General features: G+C 46.2%; 1 protein-coding gene across 1 annotated transcript in view; it reads right to left on the bottom strand.

Moving 5' to 3' along the window:
- Positions 1-1,524: 1,524 nt before the first annotated feature.
- LOC139534672 (arylsulfatase J-like) overlaps positions 1,525-20,239 on the bottom strand; it is a 32,952-nt gene continuing 14,237 nt past the window's right edge. Inside the window, exon 2 of the mRNA XM_071333994.1 lies at positions 1,525-3,550. Within this exon, the coding sequence (XP_071190095.1) occupies positions 2,182-3,550 (1,369 nt within the window). The 3' untranslated portion in view covers positions 1,525-2,181. The remainder of the gene's footprint in view (positions 3,551-20,239) is intronic.

Here is a 20,239-nt window from a genome sequence, read left to right as displayed (position 1 = left end):
AGGGGGAGGTGGGGTGGTCTGTATGGGAGAAGAGTGCATCACACCCTGGGGAGGGTTCCAGCGGCGAGCCCCTATCTCTGGCTGTCTGGATGGGGACCAGCCAATAGTATGGAAAGATTGTATTTCTAGACCTGGTTGGGTTAGTTGGAATCCGAGCTAGCATTCCGGTATTCCACTTTGTGGAATTCTACTTTGTCATTTGGATTTAAAGTAGCAAACAATTTGGTCGTCCTGGTTACATTCTTGAGCTATGACCTGCCGTGCATCCCATGGGGAGAGCGGCTTAGCATGGGGATCTGGTCATGATTAAAAACGATAAGACGTTTTAGATTTACAGGAGAGAAAAGAAAAAGCTACAGAAATGGGTCTCTTTGCTCAATTGTAGCACCACCAGGAATAGCATCAAGCACCAGGCTCACATTAATACGAGCATGTGGAATGCATGTAAAGAGCAGCACTTAACAACAACACACTTTTATAGAAATACATTTAGGTGGGGATCTATCATCATCAAGCATTGTATATAGCTTTAGGGGGCATTTAACAGTCATTTAGCACCATTAAATGACTGATTTGGCCATAAAATACAAACAAAACGAAGCAACGGCACCTCTTTTGTGTTTTAAACGTTGGGGTACGTACCTCATCAAAAGTGTGCGTTCGGCCTCCCGAGTGGCGCAGTGGTCTAAGGCACTGCATCGCAATGCTAGCTGTCCCACTAGAGATTCTGGGTTCGAGTCCAGGCTCCGTCGCAGTCGGTCGCGACCGGGAGACCCATGGGGCGGCGCACAATTGGCCCAGCGTCGTTCAAGTTAGGGGAGGGTTTTTGCCGGCAGGGATGTCCTTGTCCCATCACGCACTAGCGACTACTGTGGCTTCCGGGTTAAGTGGGCATTGTGTCAAGATGCAGTGTGGCTTGGTTGGGTTGTGTTTCGGAGGACGCACGGCTCTCGACCTTCGCCTCTCTCGCATCCGTAAGGGAGTTGCAGCGATGAGACAAGACTGTAACTACCAATTAGATACCACAAAACTGGGGAGATAAAGGTGTAAAAAAAAAAAGCTCAAAATAAATAAGTGTGTGTTCGTGCATGTGTACACGTCTATTGACCACGCCATGGAACAGGAAGTCAAATGAAACACTTTGACGTATTGGTTGCGAGTTACGTTCCTCTGCCCTTCCCATGTGAGTTCTGTTTTTTCCATGAATGTTTTACTGTTCAACACTAAGACTGATAAATCTGATAGATTTGAGCTTTATAGTATTTTTCACTAGACATTTTTCTGGTCACAAATAAACACTGACTGCCGGCCGAAATATGAGACAAATGGATCTGATAAAAATGTCAATAAATGCTTGAGACTTTGAGAGAGAGGGAGCGAGAGAGAGGGAGAGGGAGCGAGAGAGAGAGAGGGAGCGAGAGAGAGGGAGAGAGAGAGAGAGAGAGAGATGGAAGTACAGAGAGAGAAAGATGGTGAGAAAGACAAGAGGTGGAATGAGACAAATGAGAGAATGAGACAAACAGATCTGTGTCAAGTTATTTTATTTTGTTAGCTAACTGGTTTTACATTCAGGTTTACCTGGTGCCAGACTAGACAGAACTAATGGGGAGAACATATATTGTCCTAAAGTTCAGACGGACTGTACTCGTGAAACAGAGTAAATCTCAGTTGACTATCCAACATAAATCCTACATTTTGTTTTCATTTTCTTGCAACACTACAATCAACAGCTAATATAATATAACTATTCATCTTTTTTATTTAGCCCAAATATATGGTGCTACAAAGGTTCATTCTATATTTATTTTCTCTTTGCCTAAATGTCAGAAATCTAATAAAAATCGGAAGGTCACAGAAGTTCAAGCATGCAATCAAAAACTAGAAAAATAAACATTATTTAAAGGCCCTAACCCAAAGTGTTGAGGTCATAGGTGCTGGGTCTGACAGTAGTTATTAAAGTGGGTTGTTTCCTTAAAGCCTACTCTCTGAGGCAAATATAGGTCCATTTGTCCATTGAGTTCATGTAATATCCAAAGCACCAGTCCATTAAAGTCTTCAAATCATTGAGCAGGATAATCTTTAAAGACCGATCGTGTGTCAATCCCTGAGATCTGACCATCTAAGTCTTTCACAACAAAAAGTCACAGCAATAAATAAAAAGACTAGTCCTCCACCTTTCTTTCAGTCCTTCAGCTTCCTCTTCTTCGCTTTCTTCTTCCGTCTCTTCTTGGCCAGGTTGTTGGTAAGGAGGTTAGTCTCTCTATCATCTTCATCCTCTTTGTACCAGGGTCCCCACACCCCTCCGTTGAAGTTAGGATTGGAGCGGGAGTCTTTAGCCGGGTAGCGCACCGGGATGGCCGTCCTATTATACTGTGCTAGCCGCATTAGCATCTTCTTCACTATGTGTGGGTAGCGTAGAGACAGGTCCACTCTCTCGTAGGGATCGGCTATGATGTTGAACAGCCAGACGGACTTCCCCTGGTCCCAGCGGACATATTCGTTATGCCAGCGGTTGGTCAGAAGCAGATTGGAGAAGGTCTGCGGAGGCACCCAGTCGCTGTAGCCAGGCACCCCCGTGAGAAGCTTCCAGTGGCCCACCCGGAGGGCGGCTCGGATGGCTGTATTCCAGAGACCATAGCCGGCCTTCCATGAGCCGTTCTTTGCCTTGGTGTAGATGGGGTCGATGTTGTGCAGAATGTCGTGGCGGGGGGACTGGCGGCCCTCGCTGATGGCCTCCCACACGTCGTAGCCATCCAGGTTGAGGTCTTCGTCCAGGGTTCCCTCCCCCAGGGACACCAGGGTGGGGAACCAGTCTGTGATGTGGATCAACGCCCGGCATCGGGTCCCCTTGTTCAGTAGCAGGGGACTGTGAACGAAGCCTACGGCCCGGATGCCCCCCTCCCAGTAGGTGGCCTTGCTCCCCCTGAGAGGCCAGTTGTTGCCCCCGGCCATGGGCTGACCCCCGTTGTCTGACGAGTACACTATTACTGTATTGTCATAGAAACCGTAGCGCTTCAGTGCCAGTGTGAGGTTGTGGACGGCCTCGTCCAGGCAGGACACCATGGCGGCGTACTTGCGACGATGTAAGTTAGGGATGGACTTGTAGCGCTCCAAGTAGCGAGCGGGCACCTGTAGCGGGGAGTGGACTGCCTGAAAGGCCAAGTAGAGGAATAAGGGTTTCTGGGGGTTGTGGTGTGCCAGGATGTCCACAGCTTTTTGGGTGAACATCAAGGTTGAGTATCGGCCCCGATCCTGTTCCCAGGCTGCCTCCTCCCCTTCGTACAGGTCATAGCCACACATGCCGGGACCGTCACATTTATAGTGGCTGTAGTAGTCACCACTACCCAATAGGGACCCAAAGAATGTGTCGAAGCCGCGCTGAGTGGGCATGCAGCCACGCTTGTAGAAGCCCAGGTGCCACTTGCCCACCATATGGGTGGCGTAGCCTGCCTGCCGGAGCTTTTGGGGTAGTGTGACATTCTCCAGGGGCAGGCAGTTGGCCTGGGTGGGCCTGATGACTGAGTGCTGGAGGCCCGTGTGGATCTGGTACCTGCATGTGACACAGAGAAAAGAAAGGCTGTTAGTCAATCAACCAATCAACCAATCGACCAAGCAAATCTTATCTATGACCGTGGCTACAAAGTACACCTCTAAAGAGAAGGCCAAGCTGACAGTGTCTAGGAAACATAGCTAGTTTGGACAAACATTGTGAAGAACCAGAGCGCAGAGGGAGAGACCATCCTCATCTGGCCAGTCAGAGTATCCAAAACCCGTCATACATCAAATAAAGCATTTGCTAACATTTACAGTTAAATATAATATAGTTGGATGCAGTATTGCGGTACGACAGGTCCATACGTGTGCCTGCCATGATTCTACCATGCTGTTTGGATTTCTCCTTCCTCACTATCTGACATACACCCGTTAGCTTGGCTTCCTAAACCTCGAATCCTTGGAATTCTATGCTTGAATTGTAGAGTTCTATGGTATATGATGTGCACAGAAATAGTTCCAGATAGATAGAGGCTATACTAGAAAGATCATTTTTATACAATTTGAATATGATACGGTATGATTTCCAATCAAATAAACCAAACAGTCTGCCAAGGTTCTGGTAATACATTGACAATTCATCCAGTTTAAGTTTCTAAAACGCCAGACTAGGTCGTTTCTTTCACTCGACAAAGAATCCTTTCACAGACATTTTAAATGCAATGAGATGGCACAGAATCAGCTTTGTATTACACACAGTATGCATTATTCAATCGAATTCTAAATCCAATGGACTTAATCCAAAGCCAACAGGTATAGACAGACAGCTGAGCAAGTTTGACGGGAGATGTCCAAGAGCAATATGCCAGAGGATGAAGTCATTGTAGTGGTGAAATGACTTAACAGCTACAATTACCCCTGGACTGACTTCATCATTGTCTGACTCTCCTGCTATCAGACAGAGAAAGACAGACTACCTCAATCCCTTTTCTCTCTCCCTTCCTTCTTGCCTTCCCCTCCTCCCCTTCTCACTCATCCCTCTTTCTCTGCTGTGGCCAGTGGCAAAAAAGGCAATCACTCACCAGGGAAATGGTAAATAACATAAGCGGTCGGTGTGCACTTCATTTGGAGGGAAGGAATGCGGTGGTCTGGCGAACCAGGGCTGAGCTGTATCTTAAATGATTTCAAACGTATCCACAGCACCAAACACTCGCTTTATTCACACTTGGACACAGTTCTATTCAAGTCTTTGCATGTCATTTTAGTAAACTGTATCTTGGAAGTGGAAATACTGTAGTCTACTCAAAAGCTTAACACATTTTTAAAAGGGAACAAGTCTTCATTTTAACTGTGAATATTCAGTCTACAATATTTTAGAAATAATATACAAGTTTAGAATATTACACTTCTTCAGTTTTCCCACTTTGTAGTTATTGCACTGGTGTGCAATCTTGCCCTTGACTTGAACTTTAATAGCAGATAGCATTACTGTGTGTGTTTTAGGGAAACTGGCTATTAATTCCCCTGGAAAACATTTAGTTTAGTTGATGAAACATTGGAATGTTCTTAGTGGTTTTAGTTTGAATTGGTTGTTCCCCGAGGTAATTCACTTAACATTTTCACACAGCATTAACCTGTCAGACAGATGCTGACCAGGGTTTGCAAAATGACATTAGGTGTGTGTGTGGTTTGCGTATGTGTGCGTGGGTGTGTGCGTTAGTGTGCGTATGCCTGCGTGTGTGTTCGCATGCTAAATGACAGAACAGCTAATGGACATCAGAAGAAAGTGGGGGTGAGGGTAATGGTGTAGTCTCTGTTTGTATTTGTATTTATTAAGGATCCCCATTAGTTCCTGCCAAGGCAGCAGCTACTCTTCCTGGGGTTTATTATGGATCCCCATTAGCTGTTGCCAAGGCAGCAGCTACTCTTCCTGGGGTTTATTATAGATCCCCATTAGCTGTTGCCAAGGCAGCAGCTACTCTTCCAGGGATCTGACAAAATTAAGGCAGTTATACCATTTTTAAAACATTACAATTCATACATTCATAACAGATTTCAAGCCAATACTCCACTACCACATATCTGCAACACAAAATCTATGTGTACGTGTGTATAGTGTGTATGTTATTATGTGTGTGTATGCATGTGTGTTTGTGTTGCTTCAGAGTCCCCGCTGTTCCACAAGGTGTAACTCCATACAGTACAGTATACTATGCCTCAGGAGTCAGTCAGGTGGGTGGACTGTCTGTCTCAGTGGACAACTGAACACTCTCCTCCAACTCTCCTCCACTTCTCCTTCTCCTCCACCTCTCCTTCTCCTCCACCTCCTTCTCCTCCTCTCCTCCACCTCTCCTCCTCCTCTCCACCTCTCCTCCTCCTCTCCACCTCTCCTCCTCCCCTCCATCTCTCCTTCTCCTCTACCTCTCCTCCTCCATCTCTCCTTCTCCTCTCCTCTCCTCCATCTCTCCTTCTCCTCCACCTCTCCTTCTCTCCTCCACCTCTCATTCTCCTCCACCTCTCCTTCTCCTCCACCTCTCCTCCTCCACCTCCTCCTCTACCTCTCCTTCTCCTCCTCTCCCCCTCCCATCCACCTCTCCTCCTCCTCTCCACCTCCTCTCCACCTCTCCTCCTCCCCTCCACCTCTCCTCCTCCCCTCCAGCTCTCCTCCTCCACCTCTCCTTCTCCTCCACCTCTCCTTCTCCTCCACCTCTCTTTCTCCTCCTCTCCTCTCCCTCTCCTCCTCCTCCTCTCCTCTTCCACCTCTCCTTTTCCTCCTAAACCGCTGTGTGGCAGATGTGTCTCTCAACGAACGCTGCATGGCCGCTATGGTAGCGAATATCGACCGTTAACAACACACTTGGTAGCAGTGTTGCTGTTTGTTCCCATCTCCTTAAGAGTGTAGTGTAATTACAGTACATTCAACAAGCAGAGATAGGGACATTATACCCAACATAGTATACTCAACATAGTATACCCAACATAGTATACTCAACATAGTATACCCAACATAGTATACTCAACATATTATACCCAACATAGTATACTCAACATAGTATACTCAACATAGTATACCCAACATATTATACCCAACATAGTATACTCAACATAGTATACTCAACATAGTATACCCAACATAGTATACTCAACATAGTATACCCAACATAGTATACTCAACATAGTATACTCAACATAGTATACCCAACATAGTATACTCAACATAGTATACCCAACATAGTATACTCAACATAGTATACTCAACATAGTATTCCCAACATAGTATACTCAACATAGTATACCCAACATAGTATACTCAACATAGTATACCCAACATAGTATACTCAACATAGTATACTCAACATAGTATACCCAACATAGTATACCCAACATATTATACCCAACATAGTATACCCAACATAGTATACTCAACATAGTATACTCAACATAGTATACCCAACATAGTATACCCAACATCTGTCATTTAAACCACAAGATCCTCAAGGGCTCTATTTTAACAAACCTAACGCAGTGAGAAATATAAACCTTGGTGGTAGCACTTGGGGTGTGTCCGAAATATTTTCACGATTTTCATAGCCATTATTGTGAGCTCAATAGCTGCCGGTAGTGTGAAAAGAGCTGGGTTTTGATAAATAAACAAGTTGTAGGTGTGATGAGGGCGTGGCCACTCACTGGTCAATTAAGGCGTTCCATTGTTTTATACGGCATGTGTTTGTCTCAAGTTGTGTCGTTTATTGACGGTCTTTGAGTTATCATCCTCTCCAATTGGTCTGGGGACACGGAATATTCTTCTCCTGGTCCATTGTGGATCGATACTACAGTTTATTAAATAGCATAGGCTACAGTAACGAGTGATAGCAACATAAAACAAAAACTTTGGCTCAATATGTTTGGATTGTTGACAGTCAACATTGTTGTAATTGGCTTCAACGAGTATAGGCCTTAGGCATCGCACTCTCCTCAAATAAAAAATACTAAATTGTGTGAGACATGTGTGAGACATATGTGAGACATGTGTGAGTCATGTTCTCAATAAGCCAGACGTAGCCTAGGCCTGCTGTTGATATGGTGTTATAGGACTGAAGCTTTTGTTTGGAGGAGCATGTGATTGGTAACCGGACAAGAGGCGCCGTTTGGAAATGGGGATCGATATGTACAAGCGGAATGGAGTATTCACTGCAGGTAGGCCTATGTCAATTAGGAATAATGCAAAAGCATGTCGGCAAAAGCCTCACAAGCATAAACCTTTAATGTATCGGCTCCTTGGCTAACGCATGGCCAGGATCAGAAAAACCAGGCACATTGTTGTTGAACCAGCTTTCGTTATAGCAGGGTAAGGGGCTTGGTTTTAATTTAAAAAAAATACAATACAAATTGTTAAAGGAAAATAACTTAAATGTTTCCAAAGAATGTCACCGGGTTCTCTCATTCCATGATGGGCATATAACCTACATGGAGGGGTTTGTACTGTACGTACATCCACAATAACAACAAAATTAAAATAATGTAATCGCCTACGTAGATAAAAAGGGGATGTCCGCTCACTGTTTTGTCCAACTTGACATTTTAATAAAGCTTTAGTGATCGTAGTCTCACGAGAAAACCCTTTATCGTTAGTCTGGACTACTTGGCGACTGCATTGGGTATGACAAAATACAACTTTACTGAGAGGAGGAGAGGCTATGCTTGGCTTTTAAAGAGTAACTTTCATGAACATATTTTATTTTCATGTAAAACCAGATGTTTTAGGCTTATTTATCCTGTCTCAGCCTCCAGTATTTATGCTGCAGTAGTTTATGTGTCGGGGGGCTAGGGTCAGTTGGTTATACCTGGAGTACTTCTCCTATCTTATCCAGTGTCCTGTGTGAATTTAAGTATGCTCTCTCTAATTCTCTCGTTCTCTCTTTCTTTCTCTCTCTCGGAGAACCTGAGCCCTAGGACCATACGTCACGGCAAACCGGGCATGATGACTCCTTGCTGTCCCCAGTCCACCTGGCCTTGCTGCTGTTCCAGTTTCAACTGTTCTGCCTGCTGTTATGGAACCCCTACCTGTTCAACTCTTAATGATCGGCTATGAAAAGCCAACTGACTTTTATTCCTGATTATTATTTGACCATGCTTGTCATTTATGAACATTTTGAAAATCTTGGCTCTCTAATTCTCTCCTTCTCTCTTTCTTTCTCTCTCTCGGAGGACCGGAGCCCTAGGACCATACGTCAGGACTACCGGGCATGATGGCTCCTTGCTGTCCCCAGTCCGCCTGGCCCTGCTGCTATTCCAGTTTCAACTGTTCTGCCTGCGGTTATGGAACCCCTACCTGTCCCAGACCTGCTGTTTTCAATTCTTAATGATCGGCTATGAAAAGCCAACTGACATTTATTCCTGATTATTATTTGACCATGCTTGTCACTTATGAACATTTTGAACATCTTGCCATAGTTCTGTTATAATCTCCACCCAGCACAGCCGGAAGAGGACTGGCCACCCCTCATAGCCTGGTTCCTCTCTAGGTTTCTTCCTAGGTTTTGGCCTTTCTAGGGAGTTTTTCCTAGCCACCGTGCTTCTACACCTGCATTGCTTGCTGTTTGGGGTTTTAGGCTGGGTGTCTGTACAGCACTTCGAGATATTAGCTGATGTACGAAGGGCTATATAAAATAAACTTGACTTGACTTGATAGTGAAACACGTCAATTCTGGGCTTCATTTTGACAGTTTATTGTAAAAGTGATATATTTTGGTCTTTTAGTAGTAAATCTAGCTATTTTGGACCCTAGCGGTTGGACTTGACCATTGAAATCGTGACGTAGACAATAGTGTGCCACTGCAGCCTGCAATTCTGGGCGTTCCTGCATGTGGGCATCCCATTGGTTCCTTTATGAACACCCCCTCCCCGAGCACGACATCGTCATGTGTAACACTTTTGGGTCTAAAGGCAAATAACAGTATCTGAGTTTTCCCAGCCCCACCTCCCAGAGTCCTGCTTACTAGCTAGCGGGAGTGACACTGCTAGACGCCGTCCTTCACTCCCGCCTGCCCTCACAGTTGTTAACTGTGGGAAAACAGTACCCGACAGGCGGGGGCGAAGGACACTGTCTAGTACCGGTCGCCCCCGCTAGCGCAGCAGGTGGGAGGCTGGGGCGACACCGTGTGCTAGCTTGCGATCGTCGTCGTTAACAGAACTGCGGGAAAACAGATGTCCGGCCCCTTCCCCCGACATCTGTGGGGTTTATCGGCGGCTGGCATCCAATGTTATTGTGCATTATCACCACCTACTGTACTGGAGCGCCCACATCCCACCTGTCCTACTTAAAAATGGACCAATAGAAGTTTAAACGGGTTCCTGCGTCCCAAATTGCAAGCTGCAATTGCACCCTTCTCGATGTAGAGGCACATCTTCTCAAGGGAGTGGTCGGTATGAAATACATTCCCTTCTAGATGTAGAGGCACATCTTCTCAAGGGAGTGGTCGGTATGAAATACATTCCCTTCTAGATGTAGAGGCACATCTTCTCAAGGGAGTGGTCGGTATGAAATACATTCCCTTCTAGATGTAGAGGCACATCTTCTCAAGGGAGTGGTCGGTATGAAATACATTCCCTTCTAGATGTAGAGGCACATCTTCTCAAGGGAGTGGTCGGTATGAAATACATTCCCTTCTAGATGTAGAGGCACATCTTCTCAAGGGAGTGGTCGGTATGAAATACATTCCCTTCTAGATGTAGAGGCACATCTTCTCAAGGGAGTGGTCGGTATGAAATACATTCCCTTCTAGATGTAGAGGCACATCTTCTCAAGGGAGTGGTCGGTATGAAATACATTCCCTTCTAGATGTGCTGGGTGGTACAATATATTTGCATGATGCTTCCTTGACTAGACTACTGACGTTACACAAAATTCAAAAGGCACATTTCCGCATATGACCAAATTAAACATTTTTGCTTACCGTTTCATACACATTTCTGTGCTTTTTACGAAGAAGAAAAAAACATGTAGGATATGAGAACTGTTCGTTTATATTCGTAGCTGCATCCATCATAACAAGAAATACACGCCAATCATGTCAACTAGTTGTATTTTTTCCTAAATGTTATTACTGGTGGTGCAGTCTGCTAAGACTGTTGGCTCATAGTTGTAATATACAGTATACATTTTTATTTTTTACAATATTCATCCCGTGGCCACACACTTCTAACTGTGAAAAGTGAAAGCATACCTGTGAGAGGGGTCGCCCTGGGAGTAGGTTTTTATACAGTACCCAAGACCAATCTGTGAGTTAATTGCCCTATTGGAAAAAGAGCTACTGTGTAAATACTGCAATGCAGATTGAATTGAGCCCCATCTCTTCATTTTCTAGGTGATGGTTGCACCTTTCTTCCCAACATAATGCCGCAATAAATGTGAGTCTACATTTCAAATATTTTTTTGCGCCCCATGGGGGATTGGAATTTACACCGCAAGTGGCAATAGATGTCAGGAACTCAGCGCCTTACCACTGTGAGATAACTGTACAGAGCCTTATCACTGTGAGATAACTGTACAGAGCATTATCACTGTGAGATAACTGTACAGAGCCTTATCACTGTGAGATAACTGTACAGAGCCTTATCACTGTGAGATAACTGTACAGAGCCTTACCACTGTGAGCTAACTGTACAGAGTCTTACCACTGTGAGATAACTGTACAGAGCCTTACCACTGTGAGCTAACTGTACAGAGTCTTACCACTGTGAGCTAACTGTACAGAGCCTTACCACTGTGAGATAACTGTACAGAGCCTTACCACTGTGAGATAACTGTACATCGTCTTACCACTGTGAGATAACTGTACAGAGCCTTATCACTGTGAGATAACTGTACAGAGCCTTACCACTGTGAGATAACTGTACAGAGCCTTATCACTGTGAGATAACTGTACAGAGCCTTACCACTGTGAGATAACTGTACAGAGCCTTATCACTGTGAAATAACTGTACAGAGCCTTACCACTGTGAGATAATTGTACAGAGCCTTATCACTGTGAGATAACTGTACAGAGCCTTACCACTGTGAGATAACTGTACAGAGCCTTACCACTGTGAGATAACTGTACAGAGCCTTATCACTGTGAGATAACTGTACAGAGCCTTATCACTGTGAGATAACAGTACAGAGCCTTATCACTGTGAGCTAACTGTACAGAGCCTTACCACTGTGAGATAACTGTACAGAGCCTTACCACTGTGAGATAACTGTACAGAGCCTTATCACTGTGAGATAACTGTACAGAGCCTTATCACTGTGAGATAACAGTACAGAGCCTTATCACTGTGAGCTAACTGTACAGAGCCTTATCACTGTGAGCTAACTGTACAGAACCATATTTGCTCTTGATGCACATCATTGTATTATCATATCGTACCACTGGACTTCTGGTAAGTATGCTTTAGTGAGAAAGTGTTTGGATCAGGTACAACTATGTTTACCCACCCCCAAAATGAATATTCATGATAACTTCCTTCACCCACAACTTCTCACATGAAGGCATACTTTTTTAAAAAGTGGTTGGGGAAAGGCTGAAATTGGCGTTGGGAACAAATTGGGAACAAAAAAAGCACATATGTCTTGTTCCATGTGCATATGGTTACTGTGCGTCACGGCTGGATAGGCAGTGCTTCTGCTGTCAAAATCCATGCCGTAGCCAACCCGTTACCGTTAAAACCAGCTTTCGGTTGGTCTTAAATATCCCCACCAGAGCATACTGAAATTGTCACTTCGGCACACGTTTTTAAGGACACACCTCAGATATTGCCTCCCAACCTCAGCACAAGCGAGCTCATATAAAACAGGTCAATTACCAATCCTGGCTCTAGGGTTTGAACATAGAAGAGCGACGGCTTTACCGGGTCAAAATCACTAACGAGTGTGCTTGGCTTAACGCCAGCCACAGATGGAGCGCCTAGTGTCTTTTTAAAGGAAAGGGCTGTATGTTGTAGAAGACACTGAGGAAGCATCGATGTTAAGTACATCTGAATGGGTCCTGAGATTCTCAACACTGGCAAATAACAAATGGACACCTTAAAATGATATATACATTTTTATATATAACATTTAAGATATTGATATATCAGAATTATTCTTTAAAATCGAGACCGTGAGGATAGAAATGGAAACGATCATTTAATGTTCACCATCCATACTGGCACCAGAGAGGAACCCATACTGGCACCAGAGAGGAACCCATACTGGCACCAGAGAGGAACCCATACTGGCACCAGAGAGGAACCCATACTGGCACCAGAGAAGAACCCATACTGGCACCAGAGAGGAACACATACTGGCACCAGAGAGGAACCCATACTGGCACCAGAGAGGAACCCATACTGGCACCAGAGAGGAACCCATACTGGCACCAGAGAACAATCCGTACTGGCACCAGAGAGGAATCCGTACTGGCACCAGAGAGGAACCCATACTGGCACCAGAGAGGAACCCATACTGGCACCAGAGAGGCATCCATACTGGCACCAGAGAGGAACCCATACTGGCACCAGCGAGGAATCCATACTGGCACCAGAGAGGCATCCATACTGGCACCAGAGAGGCATCCATACTGGCACCAGAGAGGAACCCATACTGGCACCAGAGAGGAACCCATACTGGCACCAGCGAGGAATCCATACTGGCACCAGAGAGGCATCCATACTGGCACCAGAGAGGCATCCATACTGGCACCAGCGAGGAACCCATACTGGCACCAGAGAGGAATCCATACTGGCACCAGAGAGGCATCCATACTGGCACCAGAGAGGAACCCATACTGGCACCAGAGAGGAACCCATACTGGCACCAGCGAGGAATCCATACTGGCACCAGAGAGGCATCCATACTGGCACCAGAGAGGCATCCATACTGGCACCAGAGAGGAACCCATACTGGCACCAGAGAGGAACCCATACTGGCACCAGCGAGGAATCCATACTGGCACCAGAGAGGCATCCATACTGGCACCAGAGAGGCATCCATACTGGCACCAGAGAGGAATCCATACTGGCACCAGAGCAGAATGCAAACCAGGGAGTGTTGGTTTGAGGTGGACCTGGGATGATCTGGGAACCAGAGTGTTTATTGGTTTCATGTGGACCTGAAATGATCTGGGAACCAGATTGTTTGTTGGTTTCATGTGGACCTGAAATGATCTGGGAACCAGAGTGTTTGTTTGTTTCATATGGACCTGAAATGATCTGGGAACCAGATTGTTTGTTGGTTTCATATGGACCTGAAATGATCTGGGAACCAGAGTGTTTGTTGGTTTCATATGGACCTGAAATGATCTGGGAACCAGAGTGTTTGTTTGTTTCATATGGGCCTGGCATGATGGCTTCTCACCAGTTAGTAGTCTGAGCAGGGGACTGTTGCCCACCACTCCACAACAAACACACTCACTGGGGAATAAAGGAAGCATTGTTGTGCTGACTGAATATCATTATCTGGATCCAATATGTATACAAAGAACTAATAGATGGATGGGGAAAAGAGAGAGGAGGAGGAACCAACATCTGTCTTAGGGTAGAGACTAGAGAGACTCAATGAAGTGAGCTCTTTGGAGGTCCGTAGTGGAACGTGGAGCTGAGCTTGTAGGCTTCGACTACAGCTATAATATATTAATCGACATATGTGGACTTTATCTCAAAGGACTTTACAATGCTAGATAGAATGTGCAGAGCAAGCTTTCATAAAAGGCTTTAGTTTCCATCCGTTATCTCCATATAGCTCTTTTCACAAGCAATTACATGTTTATATTTATTCTCTTCCTTTGTCGATAAATGCCGATAAAGCATTGTTTCTGGAGGTTTCCTGCTACATTATCTTCCCTCTCTGCCAGACATGGACCAGTTTATTTAGATTCTACCGGCGCATATAATCAATATTCCATCCCATGCCGTCACTTCATTTGTTTTTATTTGTCCAGCTTCGTGTTAAAGCCAAGGATTGAAATCTAGGATTGAGAGGAAAGAACAATATCTCCCTGAGGGTATCTTAACTTCCAGATGATCAAACCCCACAAAATCACAATGGGACACAACTACAAGTGCAGATGCATCCTAGAGCTGTGTGTGTCTGTGTTCATGCGAAAGGGAGGGAGGGTGAAAGCTTATGAGTTCATCATATACTCCTAACCCTCCGGAGTCTTGTGCGTTGCTGGTGCTCACATACCAAAAGGTTGCTGACGTGTAATGAGAATGTCATGCCGTGCATGTAATCTCTGATTCCTACACAGATCAGTCATCTGAACAGAAGATCTTGATGTGGACTGGTACAAGGTAGACCTCCAGGAATTCCAAAGTATTCTGGTCTATATCTATCTATACCTATACCTATATCTATCTATGTCTATACCTATATCTATCTATGTCTATACCTATATCTATCTATGTCTATACCTATAGGATTTGGGGATTTCAAGGGAATGGTGCATTGGTCTGGACTTTGTACGGGTCTTTAGTGGTTGAAGAACAGTTCTACTTTCTAGTCTTTATAGGCCCTTTAAAAAGATGACTGGAGTCATGAGCATATTCAAAATGTGCCCCACTTCCCCCAGCCCCACCCCGTGTTGAATACAGCCCATTTACAAACACCTTTTAAACATATTTCATGGCATGAACAGGCCTCTAGGTGTCAAAGGTTGAGGGCTGAAGGCCAGCCAGCTCCACTTGGATGCCCAACAAGGAGTCATGCCAGGCAGTAAAAAGCAGTTGTTTTCTACTTTTGCTTCCCTTCCCTGTAATCACACTAGCTGTCTCTTTGGTTTCTTTACACAACCACTGGACCGCTATGCCAACAAAACACACACGCCATTAAACACAAATCACCAAACGCAGCTTGCAAACACAGAGTCCCACAAGGCACAAGGGGAAACAACTACTAGGCCACCCAGTCTCCGAGTTCTAGGCCTGTACCAGCTTCCAAAGCATCCCTATCCCTGGGCCCGGGCCTGGCTGCATGGGCCAACCATGTAACTGTTCCACGTCCTCCCTACATATGGTTCAAATAAGCAGCCTCTCCTCGGCTTTCTAAAGCTTATACAAATCAGCCTTGGAACAGTGTGGCTCTCTGGTTTATTCCCTCCCCCTCCTCACTTCTATTCACTCAGCCTTCCACTATCTCTCTGACTGACACCGCCCCTTCAATCTAACTCTGCTGCTACCGCCTTGACACTCCTCTTTAAACTCTATCATACGTTCTCTTCCAGGACTCAAACTCAAACGTTCAGACCCTACCTAACACATTCTTCATTCCCTTATTCAGACGTTGGCCTTGCGTCACTTATCCACAGGTTCACTTCATCAACCAACCCAGTGTGTATTAACTCTACAACCCAGTGTGTATTAACTCTGTAACCCAGTGTGTATTAACTCTGTAACCCAGTGTGTATTAACTCTACAACCCAGTGTGTATTAACTCTGTAACCCAGTGTGTATTAGCTCTACAACCCAGTGTGTATTAACTCTACAACCCAGTGTGTATTAACTCTGTAACCCAGGGTGTATTAACTCTACAACCCAGTGTGTATTAACTCTACAACCCAGTGTGTATTAACTCTACAACCCAGTGTGTATTAACTCTGTAACCCAGTGTGTATTAGCTCTACAACCCAGTGTGTATTAACTCTACAACCCAGTGTGTATTAGCTCTACAACCCAGTGTGTATTAACTCTACAACCCAGTGTGTATTAACTCTACAACCCAGTGTGTATTAACTCTACAACCCAGTGTGTATTAACTCTACAACCCAGTGTGTATTAGCTCTACAACCCAGTGTGTATTAGCTCTACAGCCCAGTGTGTATTAACTCTGTAACCCAGTGTGTATTAACTCTACAACCCAGTGTGTATTAACTCTACAACCCAGTGTGTATTAACTCTGTAACCCAGTGTGTATTAGCTCTACAACCCAGTGTGTATTAACTCTGTAACCCAGTGTGTATTAGCTCTACAACCCAGTGTGTATTAACTCTGTAACCCAGTGTGTATTAACTCTACAACCCAGTGTGTATTAACTCTGTAACCCATTGTGTATTAGCTCTACAACCCAGTGTGTATTAACTCTACAACCCATTGTGTATTAGCTCTGTAACCCAGTGTGTATTAACTCTACAACCCAGTGTGTATTAGCTCTACAACCCAGTGTGTATTAACTCTGTAACCCAGTGTGTATTAACTCTGTAACCCAGTGTGTATTAACTCTGTAACCCAGTGTGTATTAACTCTACAACCCAGTGTGTATTAACTCTGTGACCCAGTGTGTATTAACTCTGTAACCCAGTGTGTATTAACTCTGTAACCCAGTGTGTATTAACTCTGTAACCCAGTGTGTATTAACTCTACAACCCAGTGTGTATTAACTCTACAACCCAGTGTGTATTAGCTCTACAACCCAGTGTGTATTAGCTCTACAACCCAGTGTGTATTAACTCTGTAACCCAGTGTGTATTAACTCTGTAACCCAGTGTGTATTAACTCTGTAACCCATTGTGTATTAGCTCTACAACCCAGTGTGTATTAACTCTGTAACCCAGTGTGTATTAACTCTACAACCCAGTGTGTATTAACTCTGTAACCCAGTGTGTATTAACTCTGTAACCCAGTGTGTATTAGCTCTACAACCCAGTGTGTATTAACTCTGTAACCCAGTGTGTATTAACTCTGTAACCCAGTGTGTATTAACTCTACAACCCAGTGTGTATTAACTCTACAACCCAGTGTGTATTAGCTCTACAACCCAGTGTGTATTAACTATGTAACCCAGTGTGTATTAACTCTACAACCCAGGGTGTATTAACTCTACAACCCAGGGTGTATTAACTCTACAACCCAGGGTGTATTAACTCTACAACCCAGTGTGTATTAACTCTGTAACCCAGTGTGTATTAACTATGTAACCCAGTGTGTATTAACTCTACAACCCAGTGTGTATTAACTCTACAACCCAGTGTGTATTAACTCTACAACCCAGTGTGTATTAACGCTGTAACCGAGTGTGTATTAACTCTGTAACCCAGTGTGTATTAACTCTGTAACCCAGTGTGTATTAACTCTGTAACCCAGTGTGTATTAGCTCTGTAACCCAGTGTGTATTAGCTCTGTAACCCAGTGTGTATTAACTCTGTAACCCAGTGTGTATTAGCTCTACAACCCAGTGTGTATTAACTCTGTAACCCAGTGTGTATTAACTCTACAACCCAGTGTGTATTAACTCTACAACCCAGTGTGTATTAACTCTACAACCCAGTGTGTATTAACTCTGTAAGCCAGTGTGTATTAACTCTACAACCCAGTGTGTATTAACTCTGTAACCCAGTGTGTATTAACTCTACAACCCAGTGTGTATTAGCTCTGTAACCCAGTGTGTATTAACTCTGTAACCCAGTGTGCAGGGATAGAGTGAGTATATGGGGTGATGGAGAGAAAAAAAACGGAATGCTCAGTGGAGCGACAGGAGGTGGGTGAGTGAGAGAAGCAGGGAGACTGTGGACAGAGTCAGGGACAGGAGGTGGGTGAGTGAGAGAAGCAGGGAGACTGTGGACAGAGTCAGGGACAGGAGGTGGGTGAGTGAGAGAAGCTGGGAGACTGTGGACAGAGTCAGGGACAGGAGGTGGGTGAGTGAGAGAAGCAGGGAGACTGTGGACAGAGTCAGGGACAGGAGGTGGGTGAGTGAGAGAAGCTGGGAGACTGTGGACAGAGTCAGGGACAGGAGGTGGGTGAGTGAGGGAAGCTGGGAGACTGTGGACAGAGTCAGGGACAGGAGGTGGGTGAGTGAGAGAAGCTGGGAGACTGTGGACAGAGTCAGGGACAGGAGGTGGGTGAGTGAGAGAAGCAGGGAGACTGTGGACAGAGTCAGGGACAGGAGGTGGGTGAGTGAGAGAAGCTGGGAGACTGTGGACAGAGTCAGGGACAGGAGGTGGGTGAGTGAGAGAAGCTGGGAGACTGTGGACAGAGTCAGGGACAGGAGGTGGGTGAGTGAGAGAAGCTGGGAGACTGTGGACAGAGTCAGGGACAGGAGGTGGGTGAGTGAGGGAAGCTGGGAGACTGTGGACAGAGTCAGGGACAGGAGGTGGGTGAGTGAGAGAAGCTGGGAGACTGTGGACAGAGTCAGGGACAGGAGGTGGGTGAGTGAGAGAAGCAGGGAGACTGTGGACAGAGTCAGGGACAGGAGGTGGGTGAGTGAGGGAAGCTGGGAGACTGTGGACAGAGTCAGGGACAGGAGGTGGGTGAGTGAGAGAAGCTGGGAGACTGTGGACAGAGTCAGGGACAGGAGGTGGGTGAGTGAGAGAAGCTGGGAGACTGTGGACAGAGTCAGGGACAGGAGGTGGGTGAGTGAGAGAAGCTGGGAGACTGTGGACAGAGTCAGGGACAGGAGGTGGGTGAGTGAGAGAAGCTGGGAGACTGTGGACAGAGTCAGGGACAGGAGGTGGGTGAGTGAGAGAAGCTGGGAGACTGTGGACAGAGTCAGGGACAGGAGGTGGGTGAGTGAGATAAGCTGGGAGACTGTGGACAGAGTCAGGGACAGGAGGTGGGTGAGTGAGAGAAGCGGGGAGACTGTGGACAGAGTCAGGGACAGGAGGTGGGTGAGTGAGAGAAGCAGGGGGACTGTGGACAGAGTCAGGGACAGGAGGTGGGTGAGTGAGAGAAGCAGGGAGACTGTGGACAGAGTCAGGGACAGGAGGTGGGTGAGTGAGAGAAGCAGGGAGACTGTGGACAGAGTCAGGGACAGGAGGTGGGTGAGTGAGAGAAGCAGGGAGACTGTGGACAGAGTCAGGGACAGGAGGTGGGTGAGTGAGAGAAGCTGGGAGACTGTGGACAGAGTCAGGGACAGGACGTGGGTGAGTGAGAGAAGCTGGGAGACTGTGGACAGAGTCAGGGACAGGAGGTGGGTGAGTGAGAGAAGCTGGGAGACTGTGGACAGAGTCAGGGACAGGAGGTGGGTGAGTGAGAGAAGCAGGGAGACTGTGGACAGAGTCAGGGACAGGAGGTGGGTGAGTGAGAGAAGCTGGGAGACTGTGGACAGAGTCAGGGACAGGAGGTGGGTGAGTGAGAGAAGCAGGGAGACTGTGGACAGAGTCAGGGACAGGAGGTGGGTGAGTGAGAGAAGCAGGGAGACTGTGGACAGCGTCAGGGACAGGAGGTGGGTGAGTGAGAGAAGCAGGGAGACTGTGGACAGAGTCAGGGACAGGAGGTGGGTGAGTGAGAGAAGCTGGGAGACTGTGGACAGAGTCAGGGACAGGAGGTGGGTGAGTGAGAGAAGCTGGGAGACTGTGGACAGAGTCAGGGACAGGAGGTGGGTGAGTGAGAGAAGCAGGGAGACTGTGGACAGAGTCAGGGACAGGAGGTGGGTGAGTGAGAGAAGCAGGGAGACTGTGGACAGCGTCAGGGACAGGAGATGGGTGAGTGAGAGAAGCAGGGAGACTGTGGACAGAGTCAGGGACAGGAGGTGGGTGAGTGAGAGAAGCAGGGAGACTGTGGACAGAGTCAGGGACAGGAGGTGGGTGAGTGAGAGAAGCAGGGAAACTGTGGACAGAGTCAGGGACAGGAGGTGGGTGAGTGAGAGAAGCAGGGAGACTGTGGACAGCGTCAGGGACAGGAGATGGGTGAGTGAGAGAAGCTGGGAGACTGTGGACAGAGTCAGAGACAGGAGGTGGGTGAGTGAGAGAAGCAGGGAGACTGTGGACAGAGTCAGGGACAGGAGGTGGGTGAGTGA

Source organism: Salvelinus alpinus, chromosome 11 (genome assembly GCF_045679555.1).
Source record: "Salvelinus alpinus chromosome 11, SLU_Salpinus.1, whole genome shotgun sequence".
NCBI classification, from domain to species: domain Eukaryota; kingdom Metazoa; phylum Chordata; class Actinopteri; order Salmoniformes; family Salmonidae; genus Salvelinus; species Salvelinus alpinus.
Note: the sequence above shows the minus strand (reverse complement) of the source record. Positions and strands in the feature narration are given on the sequence as shown.